This window comes from Alternaria hordeiaustralica (assembly GCF_023758085.1).
Source record: "Alternaria hordeiaustralica strain BMP 2776 chromosome Unknown scaffold_22, whole genome shotgun sequence".
Taxonomy (NCBI): domain Eukaryota; kingdom Fungi; phylum Ascomycota; class Dothideomycetes; order Pleosporales; family Pleosporaceae; genus Alternaria; species Alternaria hordeiaustralica.
The window spans coordinates 351018-373866 of NW_026056794.1; the positions used below are offsets into that span (position 1 = coordinate 351018).

The following is a 22849-nucleotide window of genomic DNA, read 5'->3' on the forward strand; positions in this document are numbered from 1 at the left end:
CCCAAAAATGACAGACTCTCAATGAATGTCCCTCCTCAAGGGGTACCATCTACGTATAAAACTCCTCTCCTCCGCCGGTCTTCCTGTCTTTCTATACCACCTCCCAATCTTTTCTTCTCCAAAAGTTTGGCGCACTTCTGCTATGTGGAGTCTGCCTCCTCTTTCTTCTCCAAAATTGCCAAAAATCTTGGAAGGATGAGTCCATGTTGGAACCAGAACACCATAGCCGCCCAGTTCATGTTTGTTGGTCTCAAATGCCAATGAGCTGGCTGCATGGTGTTGCCTCTGCGCGAGGGAAATATCATAAGACCACACTGAGTCTGCGATAACTCTACGTTCTTTACTCCAACACTTCTGTTGCATAAAACCAAAACGTTTGGGCCGATAAGCTATGGGTGTGCTGCTCTGAGGACCGAACCAAAAGCAGCAGTTTGCTGCTGCTTCTTCACTACACCAAAACAACTACGTTTCGCGATATCAAAAATCCTGGACAGAGGCAAAATGACTGTGGTTGCTTCGCTGGTTTTTCCAAAAACAACAATACCGAGTTCGTGATGTCGGAGTCAAAAGAGTGTCATGACGCGTTCATGTTCTCCGCTGAAAGACGCGTACCGACTCACTATGGAGAGGAGACGCGCGCACGATTCCTTGTTATACCCAAACCATGGATCCAATTACGGCATGGGTGGTGGCGCTGGGACGTCCTCCAACAGCAATCCAAATATTGATCGATACCCCCAAATGGGCGCTGTGGAGACGACGTGTCTGGACGTCATGTTGGTGGTAGTGATGATGATGATCATTAACCTTATTTTGTCATTGTTCTTGCTCTTCATCGTAAGGCTAAACCAAGCACATAGCCTGCTACCAGTACACTCCATACTTCATCTTCCATCCTCCACGTGTCTTGATGCATATCGTACACCACCCTATTCCATTCCTCCTCTGCTCCACCAGTCTCGTTGTCCCTTAAACAATAGTCTCCAACTCCCTCGCATACCCCAGCGTATTCTCAATAACCTGATCACTCGTAACCAAAATATCCCTGTTCAGATACTCATCCTCCTGCTGAGGGAAGTATATCCTGCCGTCCTTGACAACCCAGCCGCTCTCCTTCGCAAAATTGACGACGCTGCCTTCCGAGTCGAGGAAGAGGAGGGATTTGGCGTCGGAGATGGGGATGGAGGGGTATGCGCGCTCGGAGCAGGAAGCGATTTCCTTGCGGATGGTTCCGATGAGGATCTAAGACGTGTTAGCAAATAATTCGGTTTAAATCATGGAGGATGTCGGTGCGTTTGGTAGTAATGACAATGACGTACCTCAGTAAACAGCGCAAACTCCTCGCCAGGCACCCTCTCGCTCTTCGTCTCAACCCACACCTTGTCGTAGCTCCCCTCCATAAGCGCCTGCTCTAGACGAATCGGATACTGGATAAACGGATCAGCCTCTAGCTTCGCGCTCGCCTGGGCGGCCGCCACCTCGAGCGTCTCGAGCAGCGTGTGGAAGCCCGCGTAGTCGCCCTCGCTCAGCAGCAGCAACAGGTACAGTCCCGTGACCTTGCTCGATTGGCTGCCATCTTTGGGTAGTGTGGACTCTGGTAGCGAGTAGAAGGGCTGCAGCTGCTGGAAGTAGCGGGTAAAGGACTCGGTGTCTTTGAGGCGGATGGAGATGATGGCGCCGAGTTCGAGCGTCTCACGCGCGAGCTGCAGGTGTTTCCGTGGCGACTTCTCTTGTGGGATCAGGGCGTTGAGGTTGAGGAGGGCGATCTTGGCTTTGCTCAGTAATGAGGTGGATTGCTGGTAGTTGTGCGTCTTGAGCGTCTGGTGGAGCTGCTGGAGCACGCTGGAGAGTTCCTTTTCGGCCATGGTGTGCGGTGTGTCGCTTTTGGTGGTCGTCGTAGATGATGGGGAGGGTGAGCGCGAGGATTGAGCGGGTTGATGGCGTGGTCGGGTTGGGGTGTTTGTTGCGGCGAGTGGAAGCTTCGGTGGTTTACGTCGGGGGACCGTCGGCGTCGGAGGTGCTGGTCTTAGCGTGGGCTGCGTGCTCACCGACCGCCACGGCGCGTCATACCCTTCAAACGTACGATAGCGAATATATGCCATAGTCTTCACTTGTTGTCAAACACGCTGAGCATGTTCCTGGGGATATAATCATAATCTGAACACTTTTCAAGATATAAGCCTGACATCCCACGCGTGCCAGGCACCAACCCATGCAGATGACCTAGCCGGTCACATTGTCCCAGCGTGGGAATATCACTATTGGCGACTGGTATGCTTTGGTATTGGTCTACTTCTGTTTGCGATACTGCAGCTGACATTCCTCCTTGCACGTTTTAGAGTCTGCCTTGCATGACCGATTGGGTAGTCAGCACGCCACGCCTTACCTTGTGTTACCGTAGAGATTACTTGTGTGAAAATCTTCTACCCAGAGTACCGTATCGGGGCATGTAGACATGTCCATGGCCTGACCGGTTCGTAGTTCCAACACATCTCACCACCGTCAGACGAAATATCGTCAAATCATGTCCCTTTTGCTTATCTTCTTCTCCCAAACTTTCCCTTTCCACCTCCACCAGTCGCTGCCTTGCCCTTGATGTTGAGTCTCCGATAATTGGCATTTGCCGTAGCCTTGATCTTTCGGGCCGCCGTCTTCAGTACGCCCTCTTTGACCGGTTTCTCCTTTGCTTGCTCTGGTTTCTTTGCTGGCACTTTCCGTCTCCTCGGGGTATGTGAAGCGTCACTCGCGTAGTCGGAGTCTCCATCCAGATCAGAACCAAACTCGTCTGCTATGTCTGCTGGTACTTGTGTTTCAGGGACGGCTGCTTGCTCCTCGTCTAATTCGTCATGTGTCTGTACGGCTGGTATTGGTTTGGGCTTTACGACGTTCGGACGCACTGAGAAGTTGTTAGTCATGTAGCTCTTTGGATGGAAACAGCACATCTTACTTATCACTCGCCGTGTCTGCCTCTTCAAGCCCTTCTTCTTCCAAGCCTTTCGCGGCTTGCCGTCACGACCAAGTTCTGGCTCTTCCTCGCTGTCTTCATCAGACTCAAGGCCTCGGTCCGGGCCTAGGGGCATTGCCGCCTGGCTATCTTCGATCAAGATCTGCGGCGCTCTAGACTTCTTGGGTACGGCGATGCCTTCTTCCTCCATTTCCAGTTCGCGCATAATATCCGCCTCCTCGTCAAGTTGGTCCTCCTCGTCTTTCCTCATCGCTTGTATCATGGAACTCAAACTGCGTCCCAGGCCGCGGCGCATCCAGGGCGCAGGACGTGATATGGGCTCCTCCACCTCGTCGATAGCGCTCAAGACATTGTCCCTCTTCAGGAATGCAGGTGTAGCAAGGCCTCGAGTCGTAGACGAAGGTGTACCCTGCTCGTCTAACCTCCTCTTTTTCGGTGTGACGAACTGATTCAGTAGGAATCGCTTCCCGGCCGATAGTGGTGTCCGCTCCCCCCGTGCTCTCGACTCCAGCGACGTCTCGCTTGCTGCATCTTGTAGTCTCCTACTCGGTGTTTGTGGAACATTCAATCCTACGTCTCCTAGTACAGTCCGCGGTTTGCTCGGGGTGCCTTGCGCGAACGGGAGCTGGTCGAAGAGACCTAGCACTATGCCATCGCGCTGAGGCGTGGGTCCTATGACGGAAGGTCCTTGTGGGGAGAGCAGCTCGGCTGCGTAATCGACGTTCTCTAGTGTATCTTCATCCTCCCTCTTCCTCTTCATCGGCGTGGAAAGATTGGGTTTGGGCGCGGCTTTTGGTGTGCGTTCGACATCGAGGCTCGCTTTTCGGCTTGGGGCGCGCTTCGAGGGGGTCTGCGGCGCGGCTTTGCTGAATAATCGTACTCGTAGCTTGTTGTACTCCTTGTACATTTGTGCTGCACATGGTTAGCAGGACACCAGTGCTACTGGCGTCGCTCTATACGTACAGATCTCGGCATTGGCCTTGATATCATCGCGTCCCGCCTTCCGACCATTGTTTTCGGCGGCGAACTTCTTTTCCCAGACCTTCAGTTCCTGTCGTAGCACAGTGCAGCGCTGTTCAACCTCGTCGTTACTCATGTCGTCTTGTGTGGGGTAGGAATGCGTGAAAGCGGAAACACGAGCGTAATTGATTTCCGCATCTCAAATCGCGGTACGCGTTACGTGCACGCGACAAAACGCCACTAGCAGGGATGTCTCAGCCTTGCCGGCTCCACCCGCGGGCATCATCACATGCACATTAATCCCCAAAACTCAATTGGCAAGCATGACGCATCAGATATATTCTACAAAATACTATTCACAACTCCCTGCTCGCGCGCTTGAGAGCTCGAACATCATGTCGCTGATGCAGAAAGGGAAAGCCGGACCAAAAAAGGGGAATCTAGTAGTGAACAGCCTTGTCGTAGGTGGCCATGGCAGCCTCCTTGAACGCCTCAGCGAGAGTGGGGTGAGCGTGACATGTGCGGGCAACATCTGGGACATTGTTAGCTTTGTTCTGCAAAGATAGATAGTGTATTCGGCTCACCCTCTGAGCTGGCACCGTATTCGAGAGCAAGAGTGCCCTCTGCAATCATCTCACCGGCGTTGGCACCAATGATATGGATACCCAATATCCGGTCAGTCTGAGCATCTGCCAGGAACTTGACCATACCCTCAGAGTCGAGGTTGGTCTTGGCTCTTGAGTTGGCGGAGAAGGGGAAGGTTCCGTTCTTGTACTTAATACCGGCCTCCTTGAGCTCCTGCTCGTTCTGGCCTACCCAAGCGACTTCGGGGTGGGTGTACATGACGGAGGGAATGGCACCGTAGTTGACGTGGCCGTGACCCTTGTGGATGTATTCAATGGCGGCGACAGCCTCCTCCTCAGCCTTGTGGGCAAGCATAGGTCCGAATGTGCAGTCTCCGATAGCGCGGATGTGGGGAATCTTGGTGCGGTACTCCTGGTCGATGATCAAGCGGCCCCTGTCGTCGGTCTCGAGGTTGATGTTGTCCAGACCAAGACCGGAGGTGTATGGGCGGCGACCGATGGCAACGAGGACGACATCGCAGTCGATCTGTAATGGTTAGCATTCTCTTTAAACACAAATGCATGCGCTGGACGTACGGTCTCCTCCTTTCCACCCTTGGCGGCCTCAACGCTGACGTTAACGCCGGCGTCGTGAACCTCACCAGCGGTAACCTTGGTGTTGAGCTTGAACTTCAGACCCTGCTTTGTGAGGATCTTCTGTGTCTGCTTGGCGATTTCGTTGTCCATGCCAGGGCCGCCGATTTGACCCAAGAACTCGACAACGGTAACCTCAGAGCCGAGACGCGACCATACGGAAGCCTACGAATCGTTAGAAATGCCATATGGTTCAAAAGAGGATTCCTACCATCTCAAGTCCGATGATACCACCGCCAATGACAGTCATCTTCTTTGGCACTTCCTGGAGCGCAATAGCGCCAGTGCTTGTGATGACCTTCTGCTCGTCGATGGTCAAGCCAGGGAAGGGTGTAGCCTCGGAACCGGTGGCGATGAGGATGTTCTTGCCGCGGACGGTGGTCTCGCCACCCTCGGTCAGGTTGACAGCGACGGTGTGCTCGTCCTGGAATGCGCCAGTACCCTTGATGTATTCGACGTTGTTCTTCTTGAAAAGGAACTCAATTCCCTTGGTGAGGCCGGAGACGGAGGTGTCCTTCGCCTTCATCATGGCGGGGAGGTTGAGCTTGACATCGCCGACTTCGATACCGCGACCCTTTGTGTCGTGGAGAATCTGGTGGTAGAGATGCGAGTTGTTCAGGAGCGATTTTGAGGGAATGCAGCCGACGTTCAAGCAGGTTCCACCGAGGGAGCCACGCTTCTCGATACAGGTGACCTATCGCCGTGTGAGCTTTTGGACTGCGCAATCGCCATGTCTGTCGTCGCTAACCTTCATGCCCGCCTGTCCTGCCTTGATGGCTGCGACATAGCCTGCGACACCACCACCGATGATGACTAGGTCCTTGTCCTCTATCCAACAATCAGCACATGCTCCCCTCTAAACCTCGTAGTAATGCGACTTACCAGCCTCGGACGCATAGCCTCGTCGTAACCGGTTCTGGAAGTAGATGTTGGATGCGCAAAATGTCTTTTGGGAGACGGGCCGCGTCGCCCTCTGCATGGCGCGGGGTGCCAGTGAGCGGAACATGGTGGAGACTACCGAAGAATCGCTACCAAGAGAAGCCGTGAAGTGTACGGCGGGGATGACAGGCGTCAATGGATGGGGCGTGGGATGAGAGATGTGGTTGAGCTTTTTGCGGAGCTCGGCCGGGAAGGTCTATGCGGCTTCCGTAGGGTCAAGGGTGGCGCCAAGCTGACAAAGTGCCTCACGTCTACTCCGTAACATCTTCGTCTCAGTGTCCCGGCAACCGGTATCGCATTACTCTATATGGCAAATAAAGGGTATTCTGGCTATATGTAACGGCAATGACTCATCGCTTCCTATTCTCAGTCCTCCGTCAACGTTGTCGTGGCCAATACTCTCGTCAACATGTCTATTATTGACTTGCAAGCCCATCGAACAGTCTCTCTCTCATGCTTCTCGACGATCTCGGTCTTGCTGATAGCCTTCTTGAGGAAGAACTGCAGTCCAGCAATCATCTCAGGAGCCTGGTCCACCTCCACGAATACTTCGCGTACCGCCCGCTCGTCTCGCTTGTCCTTTGATTTGGATGCCTTGAACGACTCCAGAATCGTCGTGACTAGTAAGACTTCGATGAACGTCTTGGTTTTTGGCTGCAAGTAAGGGAAGTTGAGGTTCTTGAGGCTAGTGATGGGTAGAGCTTTCCGGCCGATCAGTGTTCCGTACAGTTTGCCTTGGTTGACAAGTTTGCGAAGAGATGTGTCAGCACCTGCATCGTCATCGTCATCATCCGAGTCATCTGCACCATCTTGCTTCTCTCCTAGACTCTTGAAGATATCCCATAGTGCAAATTGGAAACTCTTTCGTGTCTTGTGATCTGAACAGACCTTTCGGGCGAGGACTGTGTAGTATGGGTTATAGGTCTTCTCGGCGCCTGCGCAATGCACAATGACCCGTGGAATTTCCGCCTCCTGCGATCTCTTGAGGTTGAGCTTGTTCAGTCGTATTTGAGCGTCTTTGAAGTCGCTGGCAGACATGATAGAGACGAAGATGGCGCGTCGAATATCAGTGTTCATGCGGTGTTCGCGGGCAAGTTGCACGAGATCGACTTCGCTGTCGTCGTCCTCAACGTCGATGGTTTTTGAAGTCTTGCCAGATTGCTTTGACTCCTCGGGCTTCTCCTCGTTTCCAGGTTCATTACGCCAACTCGCTCCCACTAGCCACCACTTGCCTCTTTTATCCGTGTCTTTGATGTCCTTGAGACCAACGCGTAGCGGCTCGGTTGCTCGGAGGTTTCTTGAATTCAGAGTACCCAACTGCTTCTTCATCCGTATCGTATGCTCTCTTGAAAGTGCGGAATTGGCTATGCCTGTCTTCATCTTATTGTTCTTAAGGTCATTGATCGTCTCGATCATGAACTTTGTTCGGACGGGTAGGTTGTTCTGCCCAACTTTAGCCACAGACTTTTGCAGCAAAACGACAATGTCTTTGAGTGAAGTTGGATCGTCTTGTCGCAGTTGCGGACCCGATGCTCTGACTACTCTCAGTAGGAGCTCGGTATTGATCTCCGTAAGTTCGTCGAGGAAGAATCGGATGTAATCAAAGACGATGTTGCTGCCAATGACCTGGTACGTGTACAGCTCCGCGACTACAGATATCAGGTTTGCCGTCTGCTTTCCATTTCCGTCTTTGTTCGGCTGGTAGTGTTGATCGAACTCTGCGACAATGCGTTCCACTATTTGCGCGCCAAAATCGGGTCCGATGACTTTGTACACCGCAGCGATGAAACCAGCGTGCAGGTTTAGGAAGGTATCGAGGAGAGCTGTCGGATCCGACAACATGCCAACGAGCAGGTCGACAAGTGTGTTATTGACGTAGCCTCGGGGGTTGTTTTGGTAGATGTTCTCAATCTCCTTCAGGATAGACAATATGTTGGCTTCCGAGAGCCTGTTGAAGAGACCCTGAATTTGCCTTTTGAGACGCAGCAGAGCTTCTGTATCTGAGGCAGGGGCTGCTCTCAGCGCAGGTGGTATGTACTTGGTCGGTTGGGCGTTCGCAGCAACGGGGGCAATGTATGGGTTTTCTCGTACACGTGGTTTTTCCGGTTCCACGTCCTCCATTTCGTCGTCCTCATCGGAGCCCAGGTCGTCTTCGGAACCATCCTCAGTCTCGTCGTCATCGTCGAAGCCTGTCTCTTCTATGTCCATGTCTTCCTCGTCAAATGCGGAACCTTCCGACTCGCTGTCCTCTTCTTCGCTCGACTCCTGACCCAGAGCTTTCCGCCTCTTGCTTGCGAGCCAATCGTCGTCCTCCTTCCTTTTCCTCTTTGTAGGTTGTGCATCCTCTTCGTCGCTGAAGTCTCCAAGATCGCCGAATATGTCGTCCAGACCATCGTCTGCTCCCTTGGACCTCTTTTTGCTCCTCACGCCTAGCCTCTTCTCCAACTTTGCAATCTCAGCGTCATCTTGCGCCAGCTTTTCCTGTGCGGCGCGCGATAGTTTAGGGGGCGGCGGCGACGCTTCCTTGGGCTGTGAGGTCTTCGCTTTGAGGATGCCCTTCAACGGTTGAGGCGACTCCTTCGCAGCTATCGGGGGTGGTGTGGCGTCGGATTCGATGTTGTCCCAGTCTATCTCCTCTTCCTCGTCCTCATCGTCCGACTCGGGTTCACGACGTGGTCCGCGGCCATTGTGTGGATGCGAGGGTGCTGGCCGTCTGACCTGCTTGTTCTGGCGCTTCTTCTCTACGCGATCGGCCTTGCGCTTGTCTTTGCGATTCGGTGGCCCATTGCGCGGTCCAGTTCGTCGCTTGTTGTTCGCTGGGTCTGCTGATGTTAGCACTGAAACGTTACCAGAATTAGCTGAGAGTATTACCGAACTGATTTCTCAATTCCACGGGCAATTTGGGCCCTCCGAAAGCTGTGCGCATGTTGAGATGGTCGAGGCGGTACGGTCGCAAAAAAGTTCGAGAAGTCGGAGTTTGGGTGAGAGAATCCCCGCGTCTCCGCTCCACACGGACGGCCGCGGGCATCCCACCATCCATGCAACCAACTACTACATGGCGCGCGCACGATAGCACCCGACTTTCACCATGGCGCGAGACCACCTAACCAACGAGGAGGTATGAGAAACCAATTAATGAAGCGCCTTTCCAAGGCTGACAGCTGCAGTTTTTCACACGGCTCGCCAATCTTTTCGAGTACACGCGCACCAAAGGCCACGGCAGCGTCTATCTAGTCCAGAAGCGCATGACATTCGGTACCTCTGCTACACCTCCTCCAGCCAGCAAGATCGCCGACGACCCATTATGGGACACACATCCTGACGAGCCATTACCCGTCCTAATTCGCGCACACAACAACGGCAGCGACAAGAAGGCAGGCACCGACAGAGAGGATATCCCCAAGATAATATTGAGCACGGTGGTGAAGCCAGACGACTTGGACGCATTCTACGCACGGTATGCCGAGGCGTGTAAGACAGGCATGAGTGGGCTCAAGAAGCGAGACAAGAAGAAGGCGAAGAAGACCAAGAAAAAGAAGAAGGGAGAGACCAAAGTCTGAGGAACATCGGACACTGCGAAAGCATGAGACGCACAAGAAACACGTCGTTGTCATAAAGCACCGATTGGTCGATCTTGAGAGGTCACGCGGGTAGCATCGAGAGTCTGTCGCTGGGGGAGAAGTGCTACTGGAAGAAGGCACAACAATTACTTGGACGAAGAGATCCTATCGAATCCGGCACCAGTGCGCGAAGACTCTCATGGAGTGCAGTGCACCAGAAGATACCACTGAATCATATTCATACTTCACAATTCCCACCGTTATTCTCACAATGTCTCCGCCGTCTTCTTGAACATCTTTGTGCTCACAGGCAGTGGTTGCCCCATCCAGGTCGCTCTCTGAGTATGGTCTCTTAACTCATCGTCGGTGTTTGGATGAATCAGTGCAGACAATGGCCCCCTGTTAATCACGAGCCAGGGAATGAAAGCACCGAATTGCTCTGCTAGTCGTTAGCACAAGCATAGAGGTGTGTTCTCAACATACGTACCGGGTGTGAAAATGTTGACTTCAAACATGGCGAGAGGATGAGGACCAATGGGTCGATCCCATACTCGGTAGATGCGCAACTCGGGGACTTCGTACTGTATCAGCAATCATGCAAGTCATATGTATGGATGTTGTACCTACATTCGCGGCGTATGCGTTCCCACAGCTCGTTGGCGAACTTGACCTCCTCTTTATCAGACTGGAGGAAGTAAACGTGAACGCTAGTTGTTGTCAAAAACATAGACAACTACATCTCAATCTAGGACTTACTCAAAGCCTCCTCGAATTCCGTTGGTGATAGGAGCTACAAAGGAATTGTATGCTTCGCTCTTCTTCTCGATTGGTGGGTTTACGTAGGATTTCCCGTCCTCAGCCCTTTCACTGTACAATGTTAGCACGATCTCGTCTAGATATATATTATGGTAGTCAAGCTGTGTAACGGAGAGCTTTCAAGTGCAACATACTCGGGCAATGGCTCGAGGCCTTCGTAGCCTTTCAGAGGAGACGCATACGTGTAGAGATTTGGATCGGCCATTGTTCTAACTGAACGCTATGCTGATGTTCAAATGCACTTCTCTTGTTGTATCGCGTGACTTTTATAATTGACAAAACAATCAACAATACGCAGCGGAGGTCTTCCGTTTGTCAGCGCGGAATTACAGCGGCCTTGGTTTGCAATGCCCCAATGCAGTCAGTCAGCCCATGTACCAAGTTACAGATGCACTCATACATATGGCGTGCATCATGTCAACTTGTTCTATCATGTGAGCTTGCGTGTTAAGTCCAGATTGTGATGTGAGACGAGTAAGCCGTCAAGTCGCACCAAAGCATTACGTTCAATCTGGGCAATGAGCGATCATTGGGAACACATCGTAAGCCGACGGGGAAAACGAGTCTAGTATACAGCTCTCTATCAATGGGAAACGCATTGATATGACTCTTCACCGACAGATAAGGAGGCGGCGCAGGAACAATAAGTCCTTATCGATGCATGTCGCGCTTCACATAGGCGTGCACGGAGCCTTGGAGGGGTGAGTCAAGCACCCCGCGGCCACCCAATATATTTCCGAGCGCAACAACCACCCATTGAACACCACACGATACCCCAATCCCGCAACCATGGCCGAAGCCACCTACTACATCGACGAAGATGTCGGTCACGACACCCCAGAGCAGACCGGCGACGAATCGCTGCCCTACAAATCACTCGGATACGCTGTCCTCACCCGCGGCGAGACAGCCAAGTTCCTCACCCGCAAGAGTGTCACTGGCGAGATCGCAGAGGGCGCCGACGCGACATCGAGGTTAGAATGGAAAGATGCCGCCAAGTCGGCCATGAAGAAGGCCGTCAACTACGCCAAGACGCAGAAGAAGAAGCAGGAGAAGGACCAACAATTGCTTGCGCAGCGCATGAAGGAAGAGCACGATCGCAACAAGGTGCTAGACGAGGCTAAGAAGATTGTTATAGAAGAGGACAAGAGCCTGCCAGCGCCCATCAAGATCAAGCTCGACGATACCGACTCGAAGAAGATTACACTGGGAGATGGCAAGGACACAAAGGGCACACGTGTACGCGTCTTTGGTCGTGTACATCGTGAGCGGAGACAAAAGGATGTCATGTTCGTTACCTTAAGAGACGGTTACGGTCAGATGCAAGTCATCTTCACTGGAAACCTCGCAAAGACCTACGACGCCCTCACCTTGACCCGCGAGACCAGCATGGAGATTTTCGGAGAGCTGAGGAAGATTCCAGAGGGCGCACACGCACCCAACAACCGCGAACTGCACGTCGACTACTACAAGATCCACGATGGATGGAAGGCGGCTGGTGGTGACGATGCCATTACCAACAGAGTATCAAAGGACACTGAGCACGCGACACTACTTGACCTGCGACATCTCACTCTCCGCGGAGAGACAGCCTCCAAGGTCATGATCGTCCGTGATGCCGTTGAGTTTGCCTTCAACCAAGTCTACAAGGAGATGCGATTACGCAAGGTCAGCCCACCAGCGCTCGTCCAGACGCAGGTCGAAGGCGGTGCCACGCTCTTCAAATTCGGCTACTACAACGAAGAAGCCTACCTCACCCAGTCCTCCCAACTCTACCTCGAGACCTGCCTACCATCCATGGGCGACGTCTACTGTATCGAGAAGTCTTTCCGCGCCGAGAAGTCGCTTACGCGCCGCCATCTGGCAGAGTACACGCACGTCGAAGCCGAACTCGACTACATCAACTTCGACGACCTACTTAACCACCTGGAAGAAGTCATGTGCCGCGTCCTTGAGGTCACAATGGCCGATCCCGTCGTCAAGCAATACATCATGGACCTCAACCCAGAGTTCCAACTCCCCGAGCGACCGTTCAAGCGCATGAAGTACCAAGACGCTATTGACTGGCTCGTCGAGCACGAGATCCCCAACGAAGACGGTGAGCCGCACAAGTTCGGTGATGATATCGCTGAGGCTGCTGAGCGCCGCATGACGGATATCATCAACAGGCCTATCTTCTTGACCCACTTCCCCACAGAGATCAAGGCTTTCTACATGCTCAAGGACAAGGACGATGCGCGGGTAACCGAGAGCGTCGACTGCTTGATGCCAGGTGTTGGAGAGATTGTTGGAGGTAGCATGAGGATGGACAACTACGATGAGTTGATGGGTGCGTTTGCACGTGAAGGTATCGATCCTGCGGCGTACTACTGGTACACCGACCAGAGGAAGTAAGTCATCCACCCACCCACCAACACATCTCTCCATCAATTCATGATCCGCTAACACAACCCTTTAGGTACGGTTCCTCCCCCCACGGCGGTTACGGACTCGGTCTCGAGCGCTTCCTCGCCTGGCTCTGCAAGCAGCACACCGTCCGCGACTGCTGCCTGTACCCCCGCTACTTCGGCCGCTGCAAGCCTTGAGCAAAGAACCTGATGTACTCCCTTCCACGCATCTTTGCCCCGAAGCCCTCGTCCTACGAAAACGAGATGAAGTAAGAGTTGAAATGATTCGTGCAACGTGGTTTCACGAGAGCCAGGCTCCCGCTTGTGCCAGCACACATGGCCTCTATTGTCTTGTCTTGTCGCATTAGGCTGAGACGAATGGGACTGAATCGTTAGATGAAATCATATCCAATCAGCATGTTCCCATGCGCCCCCGCCTTGTTTGTGTTTTGTTTTTCTCCGGTCAAAGACTCTGTGTTGCAGCCTCATTGATGTATATACAATGAAGCGGGGTCGATAGGCCATCAGCAGTTGCCCTGAGTCTTAGTTCGCTGCTTATCGAGCAACTGTGTGCGACGTGTCTGACATGGTGAACCCGGTAAATCCCCCAGTTGGTCCGCAAAGTCTCCTGCCCTTCTTCATTGATTCTCACGTAAGTGAGCCGCATGTTCACATTCACTTCAATTTCATTTGTGCGGAGGCACAATCAAGATGATAGACACAGCATCCACCCAGTTCATAGACCGACTAATACTACATGTCTTCCTAAGATACCGCATCCAGATACCCTCCCTCCCTTCCCGTTTCGAAACCAGTATACAAGCTTCGCAAGTATACTAGTTAACGTGAAACCGGTCAAACCCGCAAACAGCGGAGGGGTGGAAGAGAGAAAGTTTAACACTTTGGCCCACGCGTTCAGCTTCCCTCCCCCAGAAGAACGCCGAAGACAAGGACGAGAAAACGAAAAAAAGCTCCTCACCAAGAGCTCAAAATGTACAAAGTAGTACCCCGTGTGAAACTCCTCGCTATGCAGTTGTGTGGTACAGCGAAAGAAAAGCGTCCCTGACAAAAATGCGCAGGGACTTGGCAGTAGGTAGCTGTTGGTACCGGCAAACAAAGACGTATTGGGTGGGGGAAAGCGCGAGCGCTGAATTCGCGCATCGTGTGCAAAACAGATGATCCGCCGGAAACAAGCTACGGGGAATGGGGCAGAGAGAGAGCTTTTTTCGAAAAAGAGAGCAAAAATCGTTGACGTGTCGGGCAAGGACCGTGCCGCGCGTCCGTTAGCGAACAAGTGTCATGTTCGAGTACGGAAGTTGAGCGGGTTGGCTGAGCTGACGGCTGAGCATTCCCAACGACTTCGCCACGGACAGCCTAGGAACTATGCACTACCTTGACGACGATGTCTTGGAATATTATGGCGGAGTTGGAATCTTTGGTGTTGAGTGCATGAGGAGTGTTGTGGGGGGCCCAGATGGGTCCAGGTTGCGCGGTGGCGTCACGACAACCAGGCTAAATGTTTAGGTTCAGATCCGGTATGCTTGAGCAGGAATCAAGCTCCAAGTCGACGCTGAATGAGCTGCTGCAGCATCTTCAACTGCGCGCGCTCGTCATCAGTGGGCGGTGGTGGGTCTGCGTTGGACATGGCGGTGATGACGGCCGGGGGAGCTTCGGACTGTTTCACGTGGATTAGCGCCGAGGATCAAAACAAGGCCGGTGGGCCACAGATTGTCTTACAGTGAGACCGAGGATGAGCGCTTGAACTGTGCCCTCACCCAGGTTCATCTCTGGCGTCTTGTTTGCCAGCTGTGCCAGAGATAGTGCTGCTTGCTGCTGCTGGAAGTTGTGCGCAAGGAAATTTTGCATGGACGCTCTGCGCTGTGATGCAGCTTCTGCGGACTTGCGGGCTTCGGCCTTCTTGACTACACGGCCACTGCGATGTGTTAGTGACTAGTTTAATGAGCTGCTGATGTGACTTTGTATACCTCTTAACCTTGCTGACGAAGTCAAGGATGACTCCCTTCTCCGGAACACGGAAGACCTTGGAGTTGACATCCTTGGGATCGTTGTCACCAAACACATAATTGCCTTCGCCATCAGTGTCGTCGTCAGGGTCGTTAGTGATATCGATCAAGCCATTGTTGCGCATGCCACGTGAAAAGGTGGGCTCGACATATTCCGGTTGCTTGCGCACTCGCACCCTGCGTGGCACCCGAGTTACCGGCGCGGCATCGGCCATTTCAGAATCCCCATCTTTGGAACTCAGGTCGTTCTGCAGCAGTAAACCGCTGCGAAGGTCATGTTCGATATGTCGAGGACACCTCCAGGCATCCCGCTGCGATGCCTCAAGGCTGATGTGTGGTGGGTTAGCGAGAGGCGGGTCGACGCAGTCCAAGTGCCAGTACGCGTGACAAAAGTCACACTTCAGCATTTGACGCTTGTGGCCGCTCGACACTCCGCACTGGGTGCATAAAATGACTTTGTGGTCAGCATCAATAAGCCTGGTGTATTCGGGCTTCTGGTAGCCATAGCCACTGTTCTTCGCTCTGTTGTGATGTTAGTGCCAAATCACGCGACAGAACGCGTCACACTTACAGTGGAAACTTCTTGACCTCCTCAAAATACGAGCCATCGGGACGTGCAGAAACGCCTTCGAAGTTGTTTTGAATATCAGAAGGTAGAGCAAACGCGCGAGGATTTGTGCGCTCAAGCTTGCTGAAGAGGGGACCCAGACTAGGATACGACTCTGCGGCATCGTCGGATGCAGCGAACTTCGTATTGCACTCATAACAGTAGAACGCTCCATCTGGAACCTCTGTTCGCGGCGGATCGCAGCAGAGAAGGTGAAAGACGCGTGGACAGTTTTCGCAGCATACAAACTCGCCTGCGCCTCTACACGCAGAGCAGAAGTCGTCGCTCTCTGACTGTGGCGAGTTCTGACATTCTGTTAGAGGTGAAGAAAGGACAGAAAGTGGAGGAGAATATGGAAATTTGAGCGGCGTGATGTCTGTAGTGAGCAACATTGATGTTGGGGATGAAAAAGAGAAATTGTTGTTGATGAGTTGTGTGGTGGAAGAGGAATGGTGTGGTTGGATGCTTCGGGAATCCAGTGGCACTTACCGGGTCATTGTCATCAGGCCCCAACTGTCTCGAACCGCCACCACCAGTAAAGGCTACACCAGCAATAGGTCCTGCGTCTCGGTTTTTGACCGGCCTATACGTGTAACAGTTAGCCTTGTGATAATTTGATGACATGTACGGAATGTACGATGCAAACACGTGCAAACACGTAGAGCTTGCTCAGTCGACGCTTACAGCCCTGTGCTGAACCGGGTACATGCATCGACCAACGCCGAAAAATTGACAAGGATGCTGAAAAAATGAGCTGAGAATACTTACGATCGTTTTGTCCTGGCGCCCTGCCCGTTGGTGAGCTTGACCCGCTTAGGTGCCGGCCCCACTGCTGGCGTTGAAGGACGCGACGACATGGCAGGCTCAAACTGAGGTGAGGAGAAGCGTGACGGATCCTCTCGCAGGCGCTTGGTTCCATGATTTGGAACTCGTCCGGCGCGTCGTGGTTGATCAGAATCAACAGGTGGTCCCACGGCGATCTGAGAGTCGGTCAAAGACTCAGTCTCGAGAATCTCGTCATCAAAGCGAACATCAGAGACGGGAGGAGGGAACTGCTCGAACTTGCGAATAGGCTGCTGGTCCACCATAGCCTTTCGCATCTCATAGATTCGGTCATCTTCCGCTTGCTGTTCTGCGGTCGGTGGCTGCTGCTTGTAGGCATGCTTTCCAAAGAGCTTCCCGGCATTGCCTTTCATCTTTTTAGCAGCACGCGCAGCCGCAATATTCTTGCCCTTCTTGGGTGGCACGACAGGCGCAGGTGCAGCGGGTTTCCCATTGACCTGCACAGGCTCTGGAGGGCCTTTCTGGACTATCTCTTCGTTGACATCCGACAGCTCAGAATCGCTCCCACCGGTGTCCGGTGTCCTCGCTGCTGGAGTGGGTGCTCCGGTCGACAATCCTCCCTCCACATCCATTGCAGAATCCTGGGCCTGAGTTCCGTTGGTAGCGGTGCGTTTTCTGGGCGACTTGGACGGCTGTCTCGGCGTTGACTCATTTGAGGTATCTGCTGTGGCTGGAAGAGCGGGTGCGCTGCTGAATGGGTGAGGTGCTTGACCCGAATTTTGGTCAAGAGCTGACTGCAATGCTTTGTGGGAAAAGCTTGTAGCCGAATTAGTAGAGTCCATGAACTTTCGATCTTGGTAGTCGTTGACGGCGGAGGCAGAGTCATCAGGAACAATTTCACTACTAGCCCTAGGAGACGGCTGCTGACTGAAGAATGAAGCTCCGTGATTCATCGCGGATTGCTGGTCAAAGCGCCCGTTCTTGCCCAAACCCATCCTCGCCTTTTCCTCTTTCTTGAACTGCTTGATGAACCTGCGAAATCGGACCATCTGCGCATTGGTGCTGTTTCTTTGAATAACCGATTCGATCGCGTCTGCCAAGTTGGAATCGATTTTGCTCTGCTCGTAGGCGCGCCTCAACGCAATGCCCACGTAGCGCTTGCCCGAGTTGCTGTTGGCTTTGGAAATCGCATCGTTGACCGCAATCTGAATGCGCTGAGTCGCAGCCTCAACCGGCTCCGACATGGAGACTGCCTGTACTGCCGGGCTCGCGGAAACCGAGGCGCTCTTGGTGTGACCGATTTTCGTTGTGGGCGTCTTGCCGTTGACAGGTGTCTTGCTCTGCACTGGGGTCTTGCCCCTGACGGGAGTTTTCGACACCTTCACTTTCTTCTTCGGTTTTGTCGCGGGCTCGTAGTCGTCGTCCTCGTCGTCTTCTAGGATCGGGAAGGCGGCCTGCATCTCTTCCTCCTCCTGCCGCTCCGAGTCGTCAGGCTCGAGCTCAGGAGCTGGAGTGACCTCTGGCGTCGACCCAACCTCGTCACCACCGAAACCCAAGCTCTTGCCCAATAGCGAATTTCGGGCAGCCGGCCCGTCGAGAGCGCGCGCGCGCTGCTTGTCCTTGGCCTTTGGAGGGACACCGAGGGGGGCCATATTCTCCAAGACGCCGTGCCGCGCAAACCCGTGCTCTTCGAAAGATGGGGCCAGAGTTTGCGGTTGGGGTTCAGTCCACTCGGTAATTGAACGCTGTTTCTTCTCGTTGACGTGCTCGCTCGGGGTGCCGGTGGGTGAGGCGTAGGGCGTGGTGCTGGACCTTTGTTGCGATTTGAAGTCGCGCGACTCCCGGAGAGACTTGCGGAGGGCCGGCATGGCGAAACTACAGTTTGGTCAGCGCGCTATAATAATCACGAAGACGGTGAGACTTACTTCACGTGTTGTCCGAGAATTTACACGCCGCAATGCCGTGCCCGTCGTTGTGGGTCGGTAGTGCAGGAATGAGAGTCGCTGAAGGTTGTTCGAGGGTGCCCTGGACGCTTGGACGGACCTTCTTATTATGTCAGCCCCCTACGCATGCGCAAACATCGCCATGTCTTACTGTCGTCAGGAATGAGATATATAGATAGCCGGAAGCTTCTTCGATTGTCGGATTGGTTTTTCAGTTCTGACAAAGGCGGGGTGCGGTGTTGGTGTAATGATACCAAAGAATCCATGATCTTTTGTCCGCTTTTTCCCTGACGTGCCCAAGTTCACCTTCACCAATCGCCACTTGCAGATCGGGTCGTACAATACGTGGACGCGCGCCTGAATAGTGAGGATAGTATTGACATTGTTCCTGACTTCACTTCGATAAATCTCTATTGCACAATCCTGTCTTTGCATGATCTACTCAGGGGTAAATTCTGTTCCATGCTTTACCTCACTCTATACCATGCCTGGCTCTCCGCCTCGAGCACCATAGCTTTCTTGTGTTGGAGCGAACAACATAGCCATGGATCTCTTGAAGTCTCTCTTGCTTTGCCATGTCCAGCGTTTGGGAGGGACGATAACATGACGGAAGGACAAGATAAATAGAATACAAGAACAATGACGCGAAGCCGACCAACATCCGCTCCACCCTTCGTCATAGATGCATCGAAAACAAAAAGCCCCTTCTGAGATGACTGACATGTATGTCGCGTCCATGGCCGCTTGGAAATGAGGAGGATGAAGCTGTGTTCGACTGCCAAAGACTCCCCAGACCACCTGGTACGATCTCAGTCCGTGAGCTGTCCGTAACTCCTTGAATGCGCGTGTGTTAGCTATCAGATTCTACATTAGTCAATATCACGCATACGAAGCGAAAAATGCTGGCCGGTAAATAGGTGTCTGTTTTTTTTTTGGTTTGTTATCGCTTCTACTTGATCAAGTGCACGAGCACAAGACAAAGCACATCAGACCTGAGTCTTTTGCCGATTTTCTTTCCGATCCTGCCGTTTTCTGCAGTCACCAAAAAGGTCCGTGTCATCCAGGCTCATAGTCGAGAGGCGGGTATGGCGTCAAGGTCTCCGCAAGCTGCGTCTACTCCTCGTCGTCACTCTCCTCCTCTTCGGCAGGAGCAGCACCGCCGTCAGCGGCCTTCTTGGCGGGCTTCTTCTTCTTCTTCTTGTTCTTCTTTGTCGAAGTCTTTCCAATGGGCTGTTCGAGAATCTTGAGGATCTCCTCGTCCTCAATCTTCTTGTCAGACTTGTACTTGGAGGTGTCGATGGCAGTGGGTTGAGCCAGACGCTGCATGCCGTTCTTGGTGATCGCTGTTAATACGTTAGCTATTGAAGCAAGTCTCATGATCCTTCGAAATCAAGCAAACGAAGGTGGGAATATGGAGATCGAGCAATCGACCACATCGGCCAATATCGGGCATCTCCGTGCACAGACAGAGCAGGGGAAATCCTCGGACTTACCAACAGTGCTGAACAACCTAGCTACGGGCTGGTTGTCCTTGTCAACGACAACTTCGTACTGGCGGAGCACACCTGTGCGGACACATTCGACGACACCAACCTTGGCAGCCTTCTCGTCCTCAAGCTGGCGCAGACTGAAGGGGAAGGTGCCGAACTTCTTGACAACTTCAGACAACAGGCTTCGCGAGGTAGGGCGCTTGAGCTGGTAGGTGGTGGCTGTACGTCGGTGCAGAGTGGTCCTGTTGCTGTTGCTCTTGACCTTGCCGCTTCCGAGACTGACACCCATCTCAACACCCCACACTTCGCCGACCTCAGGGAGACCCTCTCCTCTGACACCCTCGCCGGGCGCAAGAATGATCTTCTTCTTGGACTCGATCTCGTTGTGGTCGAATTGCCAGATGGTGGTGCTCTCGACGAGGTTGCAGCCATACGCCTTGACAACCTTCTCAAGCATGTTGGTCATTTGGCTCTGGGTGTAGGCCTTCTTTGACGCAGCCTTCTTTTGCTCCTCCTCGTCGCCGTGGGGAACCAAGCCTGGGGGTACCATCAACCTCAGCAGAAGCTCGTTCGCGTAGTGTGTAGCCAGAATGAGATCTGCCTCCCGTCCGGTGACCTCGTCGGCAGCTCCGACAATGACATTGTCGCAAACGATCGCGCAGAAGCCATCGATCTGGGCACCCAGCTGGATCTTGACAACCTCTCCCTCCTTCAGTGTCACGGCGGCTTCCTCGGCATCGGTCTTGAGTGGTGTGTACGGGGTGATGTAGGCGCTCGGCGAGATGGTGGTGCAGTGTCCAATGCCCTTGAGGACCTTCTTGCCCTTGTAGACCTTGGCGACCTCCTCGTCTAGGAGCTTGTCGCCGCGCTCACAGAGCTCGACAATGCTGGCATCAGCGGCGATCCATCCTGGACTGGTCAGTTTATGCTCGTGTTTACGCGCGGGAAACGAGCGCAGGTGTGGGGAGCGTCGTACCGGAGACCTCCTTGAGGACTTTCTGGGAGATGTCGGCGGCGACCTTGTACTTGGTGATAGTATCTGGGTTCGCCAGAGTGTAGTCTGCAATATGGGTTAGCTTCTGCGACTCATTGACAGCACAAAACTGAGGCCGAAGCTATTTTCGTCTGAATAGCTTCTCATGTTGATGACATTAATAGCGAACAAGGATCGAGCTTACCGACAGCTGCTGTTTCGGCCATCTTGAGTATAGTTGAGTGTGGGAAGATGGTCTAGGAGCTAGAATTGGAGTGGTGCGCGAGGTCGTTCCTGTGTTCAGACCAGCCCCTCAGTGGGGTGCTTTCGAGCTTTCGCTTAGCCAGAGCCCAATGACGATGATCGCCTGACAACGTCACACTCGACCTGCTTTGCTTGTTCCTGGATAAATAACCTTGGGTATGGAAACTGGACTTGTGATCATCTGAGTTATGGTTTCGAGCTCGTATATGTGGTCTAGGTTGGCATTTCCATGATTGCAGTGGAACTTCACTACGGTTATGCCGCTGTACACTTCTACGTAAGCCACGCTTATGACAGCTTCGACAGCATGCCAGACATTTGACGGTATCAAATATAGTGTTCCTGGCAAATCAATGAAATGCATTAGCCTGAACATAACCATGGCATTAATGTGATACCAGCGCCACAAACAGCTCCATGACCAGCCCGAACCAAGGCCAGATCCCAGTCTGAGTCAAAGGCGCTTTCTACTCTTCGTTTAATGTTCCACTCTAAACCTCCAAAACCCCATCCACAACCACCGCGCGATGATCACTAGCATAAACCCCATCTTCAAACCGATTCGGCAACACACTATACCCCTCAACACCCCAATCTCCCTCTCCCCTCGGTCCCACAAACACAAAGTCAATCAGCGCCTTGTCCACATCATCGAAAGCCGTATACGTATTCTCATCACCATACAGCCACTTAGCCTGCTCCTTCGTATCTTGCAGGAGAGACGACGCGTTATTCAGCATCATGTACGCATCATCAGTAATCTCAGAGTTGAGGTCGCCAGCCAGGAAGAAAGGTAGACCAGTAGACGAGTAGTTTGACGCCGTGGAAGCGATATCTGCGGCAATTCCTTCGATAATCTTCGCAGATTCGCGGCGCGAGATGGCGCCCGAGTTGTCGAAATGCGTTGACATGGCTACTATTTCCTTCTTGCTTATCATGTGCTTGAACGTGCCGATGGTCACGATGCGAACGGAGCCTGCGTCCCAGCCTTTCTTTCCAACGGCGCCGTCTTCGTTTAGCCAGACGGTCTTCCAGGTCACGAGTTCCCAGACGGCTGGGCGGTAGATGACGGGGCTGTATTCGCCTTCGGTTTTGCCGTCGTCGCGGCCGACGCCGATGTAAGCCCATTCGTTGCCGAGACCGGCCATTATGTCGACGATCTGCTCATTGAGTACTTCTTGCAGACAGATGAAGGCTTCGGGGTTGTGAAGAGTGTTGTAGTGCAACTCATTGAGGATCAGCTGTTTCCGTGTTGACCAGGGCTTCTCGCCTGCGGCGGGTGGATCGGCGGCATAACGGATATTGTGGGTTAAGATTCGGATTGGGAGGGTAGCAGCTTGTGCTTTCATGATGAAGGCAAGCAGGGTGGTGACAAGAAGCGCTGCGTTGAACATCATGACGACAGGCTACTAGGTAGGTATTACCGGAACCGAACACGTGACGGAGTGAAGCGGGGACGATGTTCTCTCTGGCAACGACTGCGAAGAAGGCTTGCGGTAAGGAGATGAATAGAGGCCTTCACAGTATCGAGAGATGGCACTTGCACGGCCTTGATATGAACAACTGTAATTGACGCCTACCTACATCGCTGCGTCGAAGACTACCAACCCTACTTATACTTTACAAACGACACCAGCAACTAAGAGAAGAAGGAAGGTACTCAAAATAGTGCCGCATAATGACGAAGGCTTCAAACTATGCCAACCCTCCGTGCTATAATCCAAGAGGGGCCCAAATTTCCGAGTTGTAGCCGACAAATGAGAACGCCGATAGACAAGCACGTTGTCCGCATGCGCAACTCCACGTGATCCGCTGTTTTTACACGGGCTTCTATACCCTGGATGCGCTTGCCAATATGAAAAAGACCCCGCTATGCTTATCTGAATATCATTTCCTGTTTGCGCAGACAGGCAATCTGAAT

General features: G+C 53.0%; 9 protein-coding genes across 9 annotated transcripts; 2 read left to right on the forward strand and 7 right to left on the reverse strand.

Annotated features, from left to right (window-relative positions):
• Nucleotides 1-969: 969 nt before the first annotated feature.
• On the reverse strand, nucleotides 970-1865 carry J4E84_008580 (uncharacterized protein; the record flags this gene model as incomplete). The annotated part of the gene is made up of 2 exons (XM_049391151.1): nucleotides 970-1242; nucleotides 1320-1865. 2 exons carry the CDS (start codon nucleotides 1863-1865, stop codon nucleotides 970-972), a joined length of 819 nt encoding a protein of 272 aa, XP_049241183.1.
• A 672-nt stretch (nucleotides 1866-2537) lies between these two features.
• On the reverse strand, nucleotides 2538-4061 carry SLD2 (DNA replication regulator sld2; the record flags this gene model as incomplete). Its single annotated transcript, XM_049391152.1, has 3 exons — nucleotides 2538-2896; nucleotides 2948-3877; nucleotides 3929-4061. The coding sequence occupies 3 exons, from the start codon at nucleotides 4059-4061 to the stop codon at nucleotides 2538-2540; spliced, it is 1422 nt and encodes a 473-aa protein (XP_049241184.1).
• Nucleotides 4062-4365: 304 nt separating this feature from the next.
• J4E84_008582 (uncharacterized protein) lies at nucleotides 4366-9007 on the reverse strand (the record flags this gene model as incomplete). Its single annotated transcript, XM_049391153.1, has 8 exons — nucleotides 4366-4457; nucleotides 4510-5035; nucleotides 5086-5307; nucleotides 5354-5836; nucleotides 5891-5970; nucleotides 6025-6277; nucleotides 6481-8903; nucleotides 8953-9007. The coding sequence occupies 8 exons, from the start codon at nucleotides 9005-9007 to the stop codon at nucleotides 4366-4368; spliced, it is 4134 nt and encodes a 1377-aa protein (XP_049241185.1).
• A 162-nt stretch (nucleotides 9008-9169) lies between these two features.
• J4E84_008583 (uncharacterized protein) lies at nucleotides 9170-9641 on the forward strand (the record flags this gene model as incomplete). The annotated part of the gene is made up of 2 exons (XM_049391154.1): nucleotides 9170-9199; nucleotides 9249-9641. 2 exons carry the CDS (start codon nucleotides 9170-9172, stop codon nucleotides 9639-9641), a joined length of 423 nt encoding a protein of 140 aa, XP_049241186.1.
• Nucleotides 9642-9907: 266 nt separating this feature from the next.
• On the reverse strand, nucleotides 9908-10662 carry J4E84_008584 (uncharacterized protein; the record flags this gene model as incomplete). Its single annotated transcript, XM_049391155.1, has 5 exons — nucleotides 9908-10083; nucleotides 10129-10222; nucleotides 10312-10348; nucleotides 10398-10508; nucleotides 10592-10662. 5 exons carry the CDS (start codon nucleotides 10660-10662, stop codon nucleotides 9908-9910), a joined length of 489 nt encoding a protein of 162 aa, XP_049241187.1.
• Nucleotides 10663-11246: 584 nt separating this feature from the next.
• J4E84_008585 (uncharacterized protein) lies at nucleotides 11247-13042 on the forward strand (the record flags this gene model as incomplete). The annotated part of the gene is made up of 2 exons (XM_049391156.1): nucleotides 11247-12847; nucleotides 12916-13042. The coding sequence occupies 2 exons, from the start codon at nucleotides 11247-11249 to the stop codon at nucleotides 13040-13042; spliced, it is 1728 nt and encodes a 575-aa protein (XP_049241188.1).
• Nucleotides 13043-14396: 1354 nt separating this feature from the next.
• J4E84_008586 (uncharacterized protein) lies at nucleotides 14397-18126 on the reverse strand (the record flags this gene model as incomplete). Its single annotated transcript, XM_049391157.1, has 6 exons — nucleotides 14397-14519; nucleotides 14582-14777; nucleotides 14830-15390; nucleotides 15440-15780; nucleotides 15965-16058; nucleotides 16244-18126. The coding sequence occupies 6 exons, from the start codon at nucleotides 18124-18126 to the stop codon at nucleotides 14397-14399; spliced, it is 3198 nt and encodes a 1065-aa protein (XP_049241189.1).
• A 1188-nt stretch (nucleotides 18127-19314) lies between these two features.
• J4E84_008587 (uncharacterized protein) lies at nucleotides 19315-20891 on the reverse strand (the record flags this gene model as incomplete). Its single annotated transcript, XM_049391158.1, has 4 exons — nucleotides 19315-19544; nucleotides 19695-20600; nucleotides 20668-20751; nucleotides 20870-20891. 4 exons carry the CDS (start codon nucleotides 20889-20891, stop codon nucleotides 19315-19317), a joined length of 1242 nt encoding a protein of 413 aa, XP_049241190.1.
• Nucleotides 20892-21419: 528 nt separating this feature from the next.
• On the reverse strand, nucleotides 21420-22322 carry J4E84_008588 (uncharacterized protein; the record flags this gene model as incomplete). Its single annotated transcript, XM_049391159.1, has 1 exon — nucleotides 21420-22322. The coding sequence occupies one exon, from the start codon at nucleotides 22320-22322 to the stop codon at nucleotides 21420-21422; it is 903 nt and encodes a 300-aa protein (XP_049241191.1).
• Nucleotides 22323-22849: the final 527 nt, after the last annotated feature.